The sequence below is a fragment of the Aethalodelphis obliquidens genome, unplaced genomic scaffold (assembly GCF_003676395.1).
Source record: "Aethalodelphis obliquidens isolate GAN/ISIS:26980383/991018 unplaced genomic scaffold, ASM367639v1 scaffold79, whole genome shotgun sequence".
In the NCBI taxonomy this organism is placed as follows: domain Eukaryota; kingdom Metazoa; phylum Chordata; class Mammalia; order Artiodactyla; family Delphinidae; genus Aethalodelphis; species Aethalodelphis obliquidens.
Window position 1 is genome coordinate 842,453 of NW_020838023.1, and position 11,118 is coordinate 853,570.

At 33.7% G+C, this 11,118-nt stretch overlaps 1 protein-coding gene across 3 annotated transcripts in view; it reads right to left on the minus strand.

Annotated features, from left to right (window-relative positions):
• Positions 1-11,118, minus strand: part of CSMD3 (CUB and Sushi multiple domains 3) — a 1,084,122-nt gene that overhangs the window by 16,635 nt on the left and 1,056,369 nt on the right. For all 3 annotated transcript variants that reach the window (XM_027092553.1, XM_027092552.1, XM_027092550.1), the window contains 3 exons: positions 10,503-10,614; positions 8,232-8,411; positions 5,293-5,358 (listed from right to left, as the gene is read on the minus strand). In XM_027092553.1, the coding sequence (XP_026948354.1) occupies positions 5,293-5,358; positions 8,232-8,411; positions 10,503-10,614 (358 nt within the window). The remainder of the gene's footprint in view (positions 1-5,292; positions 5,359-8,231; positions 8,412-10,502; positions 10,615-11,118) is intronic.

The following is an 11,118-nucleotide window of genomic DNA, read 5'->3' on the forward strand; positions in this document are numbered from 1 at the left end:
TAAAGCACATCCTCAGAAATCAGCTATTCAAAAGAGCCTGCCTATTTGTGTGACTGAATGAATGACATGGATTTAGAGGAAAGTCTTTTTTTTTCCCTAACAAGTTATTGACATTGTTACCTGTTTTTCTCTACATACATCACAGTTTTTACTGCTCAGATCACAGAGACTGTGTTACAAATTGTACATTCCCTGAATTCTACTAGGCAAACAAGTAAAACAATACTATGGTAGAAGATGAACATACAATGCACCCAAGAATTTTTACTGAGTATTTCAACCAACATGATTATTTTTTTCTATGATTATTCAAAAGCAATATAGCAGAAGGACTAGAAGTGCAGGCACTGGAACTAGACCGCTTGTATTTCCGTCCCTCCTCTACAATTTATAAACTGTGTGGTTTTCCCTAAGTTACTTAACTCTCTAAACCCGAATTTCCTCATCAGTAATGTGAGATTAACACAGAGTTACAAGGAAGATTAAATGAGATAATGAATATGAAGAGTTTTGATAAGTGTTAGTTGCTATCATTAGTATTATACAGGTAAAATAGGGAAACCGTGGGTCTCATAGATCATTACATAGTTGCTAATAAAATATATAGTTAGTGAACATGCAGTTAGTATCATGAAAAATCCATAGTCCTGGCTCTGGGACCTTTGCCAAGTCACCCTTATAGTGGCACTCCCTCCCCAAACCTCAAACTACACAGCTATGCTCTGTATGTACAGGAGACCTTACCTAAAAATTTGATACGGTGTATGCGTAAAAAGCCCTTGATTTGGTAAGCACCTTAAAGAGCAGTTAACTCAAAAATCATACCTAAAATAAGTTTGGAGGAGGGAGTGACAAGCTAAATTATCCTTCATTAGAAAGATCTGGAATTTGGAGGTCATAGACTCTTAGTTGTAGAGATAGGAGGAAGAGCAAGGGAAAAAGATGTTCTAACAGTAGTGTGAAGGCATATAGTAGGTACTCAATAAATGTGTTATTCTTATCTTTCTGATTGTTTATTTTCCCTGGCCTGTATTATGCTTACTCTTTGATACCCCTGAATATTTAATGAAAATCTGCTACACTTGGTGATCTTGTCATTGTGCTTAGGGGAATTAAGGAAGTTGGTTGAAGGAGACTAAAGAGAACCCCCGTGGCAGGAGAAAATAGCAATGGAAAGAAGTAGGTACCAGCAGCAGCAAAGAACATTGTATCAGGATTAATCATTGATGTGGTAGTAAATGTTTAACAACTGGCTCTCCAGAAAACAAACAAACCAACAAACTGGTTGTACTATTTGCTGATTCTATAGTGTAAATATTCCCGTGATGTCAGATTTCAAACTATGAACATGACATCACTGAACGCAGAGTCTGGAAGAATGCACAGAACTGGCTATGGCAAAGCTCTACCGGTCAGCTCCAGCATGCCACCACCACCCTCCACCTTTCTCACACATAACTGAGAAATGTAACTAATGATAGGATGGGAGAGGCAGACGCTATTTGGTCATTTAAATCCCTACGTACAAGGAGATGACAATACTTTCTATTGTTAAGTCTAATTTGAGATTTAAATGTGATTGTGTATTTGGCAGTTCCTTCTAAACTCTAAAATGTCATCTAACTATTACTGATGTGGAGCACAGTGAAAAGGAGGAAGACAATGATGGTTACGATCTTTATTTTTCAAGACAGTTTTGAATCTAAACTTTGTTACATAGGCCTCATAGCATTACCATATAGAGTATCATGTTCCTGACACTGATACCACTGCCAAATTTAATTGTTACTTTGGAGTAATCTAATCACTGTGTCATGATTTTAAATGAAATGCTTCTGTTTTCCCACTTAAGATGACATTGTTCTAGAGTTTTATAGATACCTTCACTCAGGTTAAAGAAATTCTTTTCCTTTCTAATTTATTAAAAGTTTTTAAAAATTATAAATAGATGTTCAATCTTACAAAGTAGTTTCTGTGCAAGTATTTAGATGATCATAATTTAGATGATCATAATTTAGATGATCATACATAATCATAATTTTTGCATGTTTAATCTCTTAATGTGATAGATTACTTTTAAGGATTATTTAACATGAAAATATCCCTGTAAATCTATCATTAACCCAATTTGGTAATGATGTGTCATCTTTACTATAATGTTGTACAGTTAATCCTTGAACAACATGGATTTGAACTGTGAGGGTCCACTTATGCACAGCTTTTTTTCAACAGTAAATACTATAGTACTACTGTACTGATCCGTGGTTAGTTGAATTCATAGATGCGGAATCACAGATATGAAGGAATCTTGGGTAAGGAGGAGCCACATACTGAGGGTCAACGATAAGTTATATGCAAATTTTTGACTGCACTGAGGGCCAATGCCCCTAACCCACTTTCTGTTCAGGGTCAACTGTATTTGATTTGCTAAGGCTTTATGTAGGATTTTTTCATCTATAATCTTATGTCAAATGGGCCTGTAATTTTCTCTTTTTATAGTGTCTTTACCTGAGTTATTAGAGTTATGTTGGATCCATCAAATGAGGGTTTTTTTTGATAGTTTTATAAAACTGGGATGATCTGTTCCTTCAAAATTTGGTAGAACTTATCAGTAGAGGCATATGGAACAGGTTTTCCTTGTGGAAATAGCTTTAACTATTACTTTGTTATGGGATTATTCGAGTTTTCTCCTATTAGTTATGTTAAAATCCACTTTTCTAGTAATTTGTCAATGTTTAAGTTTTTTAAAATTGACAGTTACAGTAGTTTTCTGTTATATATTGCTAATTTATTCAATCTACTCTATGTAGGTTTTCACGTTTCCTTTTGAAATGTTACTACTTTTTGTTCCTTTCTTGATCAATCTTAACAGAAATTATTCACTTTGTACATTTTCTTTTAAAGAACTACTTTTGACTCTGTTGAGATTCTTCTGTTATATTTTTGTGGTTTTTTTGGTTTGTTTGATCATTTTTATTACATTGAGTTCTGCTTTCTTTTGATCATTCCATTATACTTTTTGTATCTTCTTAACAGGGACAGTTATTAATTCTAAGGCTTTCTTTTCTTCTAATGTAAGGGTTTAAGGCTTTATATTTCCCTCACATCTTTACTTTTGCTCTAGCTCCCAAGTTTTGATATCTAGATTTTTCAGCATAACTAAACTATACTGTTATATTTTCCATTTTAATTTCTTCTTCAATTCATGAGTTATTCATCAGTATTAATTTTGTTCTTAATTTCCAAATACTGAGGAATTTAAAAATTTTATCCATTTTCTTATTAACTTTTAACTGCATCATGGTCAGGTAAGACTAACTTTGCTTTGAAATTTGTGTAGATTTTTTTATTGCTTAATATATGATCAATTCTTATAGCTGTCCCATGTGCCTTTAAAGAAAGTATATATTATTTAATTGGTTGATGAGAAATATATATATATATATATATATATATATATATTTTACATCAAACATATTAGTTTTGTTGTTTAGTTCTTCCATATTCTTTAAAAAAAATTTTTTGTCCGCCTGAAATATTTATTGGTAGCCATTGGCCATGTTTTGCCCAGGACAGTCTAGATTTATACTTGATATGCTGGAGCTATTATTCAGGGTACACATCTGCTCCCAGATAAAGTATCTTTCTTGGAAAGTTCTGGGCACTGATTGACCATTGTGGTTTTCTTTCTTTTTTTTTTTAACCAGAAAAAAGTCCTTTAATCATTAATGGTAAACATTTTAACAGTGGACATGAAATGAAAGGTCCAATGGAAGATATTTACCTAAAAATGAGGCAAACCTAGTCTTATATTGAACACATTTTGAGTTATAATTACAACCCTGCACTAAGTCTTTGTTTTTCTTTTTTTAAAAAGTTGTGGTAAACAGGAAATTACAAGTGTAGGTGAGGATGTGAAACCCTGGTACTTTGCTGGTGGGAATGTAAAATGACTCAACTGCTTTGGAAAACCGTTTGGCAGTTTCTCAAAAAAGTTAAACCTAGAATTACCACATGATCCAGCAATTCTACTACCACCCCAAAGAATGGAAAGCAGGAAATCAAAAAGAATCTCGTATACTAGTGTTCACAGGATTATTCACACCAGCCAAAAAGGTGAAAACAATCCTAATGTCAGTGAACAGCTGAATGGATAAATAAAATATGGTATATACATTCAACGGAGCATTATCGAGTCAGACACAAAAGGACAAGCATTGTGTGATTCCTCTTATATGAAGTACCTAGAATAGGGAAATTCATAGAGACAGAAAGTAGAATAGAGGTTACCAGGGGCTGGGACCATTGTGGTTTTCTGAATCCATGCAACACTTTCTCTCTCATGATGACATATTTTTTGGTCACCTTAGAGAAATTCAGTCTGTTTTCACTGACTGTTGAAAAAAATCAGTTTCTCAGACTAATTTTTTTGGTAGGCAGTCCAGTTTAATAGCATGTACACTGAGAACTTTTTAAACCAACTAAAATTAGATTCTAACACTCTCCCTAGCTTATTACAACTGGACCAAATCTATTTCCAAGGTAAAGATTAAATGCTGAGCCTTTAATTTTATGTGTAGCTTTTCATTCCTACCATGTAAATAAAATACATACTAATACATTAAAAAGAAGCTCTCATATACTGAGCCCTTACCATGAGCCAAGCACTTTGTGTTTCATTTTTATGAAGTTCATTCATATTAATCTAATCAATATATCTTTTGTATAGGTAAAGAAATGGAGGCTCAGATGTAGAAATTAACTTTTCCAAAGTCATAGGGTAGGCAGTGTATAACATGGGGATTACATCAAGGTTGTAGGACTTCAAGGCCCATATTTTTAACGACTAAATATTTTATTTTTAAATCAAATTACTGAAAATAAACTGGACAAGTTCTAGAAGTTGCTGAACTTTTACTCTCACTCCAAGTGTATTTGGTTCCTTCTTTAAAAAATTTATATTTAAAAATTATATGTAAATCTAATTTTTATTTTAATGTTTTAAATAAACCATTGCCATTATTTTATAGCTATCTACAGATATTCTTGAAGGGAAATTTTATAGAGACAACTATATACAATATTTTTGGAATATTAACATGACACAGTATTACATTGCTCGAAGTTTGGTATCTTATAATACAAATTTTCAAACTTCAAATTCCGAACAGTAAAATGCATAGTTTTCCCATACTGAAATATGTTTTTCTAAATAAATGGTCACTTTGTCAATACAACAGAAGATCACCTTGAGAAATCATGACTACTAGAAAAACAACTGAAATTACTAACCACTTAGCTTTGGGCTGGGTGTTCCTAGCGCAGGTCTAGGATCTTTCACCAATATTTTGGAACCAGCTATGAAAAGAAACAAAAATTTTACAAAATTTAATATAATTAATAACACACATACACACACACACACACACACACACACACACACACACAGTTTGATGCATTGTCAATTTTATTCTTTGAAATACCATATAGTTTTCTCCAAAATGTCCTGTTCACTATAGCATCCCAGTCCTCACTCAACACTTCTGTTCAACTAACAACTTCTATAATTATCCCCATTATAGTCCAGTGGGGCAAAGGGAATATCAGTGCTGCCTTAGTATTTTGGGGTCTTGTTTCTTATTTTAAAGGCATAAACCAACATGGAAACAGTTGACTCCAACATGGAAGTTGAGGGCTGAGGGTATGTTCCTGTTGCTTAAAGGCAAATAATTTGGGTAGGGTTCATGTTTAAGAGTTAAAAATTGTTGGGAATTCCCTGGTGGTTCAGTGGTTAGGACTTGGCCCTTTTACTGCTTGGGCCCAGGTTTGATCCCTGGACAGGGAACTAAGATCCCACAAGCTGTGTGGCATGCCCCCCACCAAAAAAAAAAAAAAAGACTTAAAAATTGTTAAGGTATCCCATGATGTCATAAGAAATTGGCTAGTCTCAAAGGTAAAGAGTTAAACTAAAGTTTTTAAGTCAAACCAAAAGGAGCTCAAAATCATGTGGGGTGCTGAAAGTGTCTGCCAAGTTGAAGCAGCTATGATATGCAGTGCTTGTAGACCTGTAAAGACATACATCTTTTTCCTAAGAACAAAGTAATGCCTTTAAAGGTTTTAAGGGGAAGTTATTTGGTTGAACATCACCTTGGCTGCAAGGTGGAGAACAATTTGGAAAGGAGTGGGTATTGATTTGGGCAGAGAAGTTAGAAGGCCATTTCAGTAGTCTCAGTAGAGATAATGCTGAGTTAGATTACAGTAACAGTGATGATAAATTCAAAAGTGGATAGAATTTTTTTAAACCTACTAAAGTTCTGGTGGATTTAAAGAGACAAGAAGATGTAAAAGGTTACTACTAGATTTCTATTTATTATGTGATGATGGTACCACTGAGTTAGGGAACATCAAGAGAAGACTTACAGTGAAGGGAAATTGATGAGTTTAGGTTTGCATATATTATTTAATTGTCTTTGAGAAATTCAAGAAGAGATATTAGGTAAGAAATTGAGCATATAATTCTGGAGCTAAGAGAAGATAAATGAGCTAGAAATATTAATTTGCAAATAACCTTCACAGAGGAAATTTTAAGTCATTGGCTTGAATGAGATCAGATCACCTAGGGAGAGAACACAGAGTGAAAAGAAGACTAAGAACTGAGCTTTAGAAAAAATGGGTAGAAAACATTAAGCTTAAAAAGGAAATGGAGAATAGGTAGCCAGAAATTTGAGGAGATAAAATATTTATTTATTCAACAAATATTGATTGAACACTTTTCACATATAAGGCACTGATCTAGTGGTTAAAATCACAGTTGTAAATACTTTGACAAAGTTTCTTTTTTTTTTTTTACATAAAAGAACCCTAAAATGGGCCATATTTAGATTTATTAAAGTTTCTTTTTTTTCTTTTCTTTTTCTTTTGAACTTATATTCTAGTTGGGGAAGGGCAGATGAAAGGACAGGAGAGTGGAGAAAGACAATAACAAGTAAACAAATAAAAGAATAAGATCTCACACAGAAGGGATTCCTATCATGAAAAATTTAAAAAAAAAAAAGAGAAACCTGTAATGTTCTAGCTAAGAGAAGAGAGTGAAAACATTTCAAGAGGAGAAAGTCATACATTTGTGAAGGCTACAAGACATAAAGAATTAGAAGGACTGAAAAAAAAAAGAATGTATTGATGACTTTATCAAGAATTCTAGAAAAACCTCCTTTGTTCCTTCTTCTGGAAACATAACCCTTTTTTCCTCTGGTAAACTCATTACATCTTGTTCAGATGGGGATTGTCCTGATCAACCAAAGCAGCAACATGGGTGGAAACATCACCTAGATCTGGTCAAACTGTCATATCATAGTGACTGAGAAATGAATTTGGAGATGGATTCCATTAAAAATTGTGGCAATCAGACTTTCATATAGTGCTTTCCTGACCAAGTTTTGGGAAAGACTCTTTCTACTAGGGTTATTCCACCAGAAGGATTTAAACCCAGGAATGCTGGCAGCAATATTCCCTACTATAGTGGGTTGAATAGTACACACTCCAAATTCATGTTCACTAGGAACCTCAGAACATGACCTTATTTGGAAACAGAGTCTTTGAAGATGTAATTTGGGGAGAATCTTGAGGTAAAATATTCCTGAAATAATCCCTAAGTCCAATGACTAAGTGTTTTTATAAGAAGAGAGCAGGACACATAGAGATACATAGGAAAGAAGGCCATGTGAAGATAGAGGTAGACATTGTAGTGAGGCATTTATGAACCAAGGAATGCCAGGGATAGCCAGAAGCTATAACAAGCTCAAAGGAGGTAAGGAATGATTCTTCCCTAGAGCCTTCAGAGGATACATGGCCTTGTTGACACCTTGATCTTGGACTTCTGGCTTTCAGAACTGTGAGAGAATAAATTCCTATTCTTTTAAGTCACACAGCTTGTGGTGCTTTGTTATGGCAGCCTTAGAAAACTAATATACCTACTGTGAATAGAGAACTAGGAAAAGTAATAAAGGCAAGAATTAAAAATAGAGCATGGAAAAGAACCTATAAAAAGGCCTGAATAATATTTCTGTGCCCTGGGATCCAAAAGTGTCTACATCACTCCTACTCTTAGAGTTGGTGAACAAATTTACCTTGTTCCTAAGCTAATCTAAATTGATTTTTTTGGTCTCTTGTATCTGAGGAAAGCTTTAACAGTACAAAATCTTCTGTTGAAAGCTTTTATAGAGAAAACTTACCTTCACAAACAGGAACTTTTCCACTCCAGGTGTTATCAGATCTACACACTCTATGTTCTGTTCCACCTGCTAAGAAGAAGCCAGGCTGGCAGGTATAAATTAATGTATACCCATGGGATGGAAGGTCCATTCCTACTACATTTGCATGAGCAGGAGTTTCTGGCTGTTTACAGCTGTGGGCTATATAAGAAAGGGAAAAAATGTTCATTTTTATAGACATGTTAAGAAAATTTTGAGATCGGAGTCACAATATATTTTTATAGGTATGCTAATGTCTTTATATAAATGTAACTTGTTATTCTCATGAATCAAGGAAAGCTTATCAATGTAAATGTAAATGTTGTTTTCATAGACTAGCATTTCATAAATGATCATCTGTGGAACACTGGTGGTTGTTAACATATAAACTGAGAGAAAAAATAAAAGACTAACTCTGGATAATTAAGCTAATAAATGTATACTATATCACCATTTTAGAGAGTCACAATATATATTAGCATTTTAAAGGATCTAATAAGTCCTGCTTAAGATAAGTTTTAAAGTTGATCAAACTCAGATTTTCTATACCAGTTTAGGAAATATTAATATATAATTTTTATTTATTATATTTATTTTAAATTAAAAAGCATGTCTTCTAAAGGTAAATTCAACCACAATTTAGTATGTTGCTCTGATATTCATATTTCCTAATGTAGAAAGTACAATTTATAATTTTTTGCATATGGAATTTTCTGGCCATACTTTGGGTCCATATGCTACCAGTATCTTTTCATTCATTTAATTTTTTGATTCCACTAAACCTGCACTTATGACACTCCCTGACCCTGCCACTCAGTTCACCTGTTTTGTGTCTTATGATGACCATTCCCTTCTTAATCAGAAATAGATGCTACAAAGAATTCTCCCCCTAAGCAAGACAACATTTCTGATCATTTGTTCATGGATATAGACCCTTAAAGATGGTCTCTGAGAAAAAGTGTTCTGTGGACAAATTTGTTTGGAAAAATTTTTTTCCATTTGCTTCCTAGTGGATATGTACTAAGCTATAAATAATAGCTAATATTTTTAACATTATGTGAAAAACATTTTGTTATGTAGTTTATATTTAATATAATTCAGTTAATAAAATTTAATTCTCATTGAGGAAATACTGCTAAGAATAAACACAAATTGTCTGTTTCTGCTACATTCTTAAGCCCCATTATGCACCTATTAGATATTCTGAGATGCTCTGCAGTAACAGAAGCCATTTAATTTTATTTAAATCATCCTATCCCACATGCAGGTCATCAAAGAATCTTAGTTTACTATGAAATACCTCAGTATATCCCACACAGCTGTTCTAAAGTATGTACACACTCAGGAATTCTCTTTTAAGGAATTTTGCCGTATTTAAATATAAGCCAGCCAGGCATGTGACATGACTTCTCAGTGGAGTGTTCTGCTGCTTTCCAGTAAACTGAGGATCCACAGGGGCCTCTGTGATTATTTGAGTGGTTCTGAACAGGGATGGAGTAAATTCACAGGACTTATTTGGACTTCAGCAAATCCTAAAAGCTAGAAACCATTCTGATGAGTATTTTTATTCCTGCTTACTCTTCATTTTTCTCCCCCGCAAAAAAGATGGAGAGGAAATAAAAAGAGGAAGTAGGAGGGAAAAAAGAGATAACTCACCAGCTAAAATTTATTTCTAACTGTATTCAAAAAAGACTGTTTAGTGATCTTTGCTCTTATTCAATCTGTACAGCAAGTGCTTTCAACTTAGAGTCAGTGCACATTTAGAAGCTCCAGGAAATCCTAAGTAGTATTCAAATTTTTGGTTAAGGTATTCATGCATCTATCCTTTCGTGGACATTTCTAGCTTTCCTCAGGTTCTCAGAGAATTTCACAAGTGAAAAAGACTGAGTCTCTACTATGTTGGAGCCTCCTGTATCTCACAAGTACTTCAGATTCATAGGTGCAGATATATGAACCTAAAAAATAATCATCATCTAAAATTACCTGGTGACCAAACTGAACGCAATTACAAGAGCTTTTCAAAAAGAACAAAATTTTGCCCTGTGCCTTCTGACTTCTTAAAGAATAATGCTCCCCACTAGCCATGGGGGTATGCTACAGTAAAACACTATATGCATGAATTATATTTTATAATAACCTAAAAAAAAATGCAATACCTCTTTTACATACATATGTTTATTTTTCACATGTGGAAAAAAATGCATATAAATTCTTATCCTTCATAAGTATAATTTTCTTAGCCACAATACTTACGTATGCACTCAGGCTGAATTCCACTCCACGTGAGGTCAGGAAGGCAAGTACGTGTTGTAGACCCTTGGAGAAGATGTCCTTTTTTGCAGTGGAACTGTACAACACTTCCTACCTATAGCAAATTACAGAGAGAAAAACAAATGTCCCAATGCAACTTCAAATACAGCAACAGATAGAATAAAAACATGGATGAGGAAATGCTTTCAAAAGAAATTCTGCAAGGTAGAGTTTGGAAGGAAAAGAAACTGAAATCTGATTTAAAATAAAATTGCAGAAAAAAACTGAAGGAAAAAAACCTTAGATTTCTTTGTGTGCATATCATCATTAAATACTTGAATACAATGTATACATAGGTACCAAATATTTACCATGGTAATTTGAAGAAAATATATGATACCAAAAGGCCAATAAGCTACATATGAATATAAGATACACAAACAGACAGTTTAATAGAGACAGATAAATGATGATGGATAAAGGCAGATACGGAAATAAAGACAGCTAACAACACAAGAGGCAGTGAATACGTAAGACAGTAAATGCAATATGAGATTGGACATAAAGGTGTTTATTGAAGGTTGGATTGGTAGCCGAAAAATACAATGGAAGACATGCT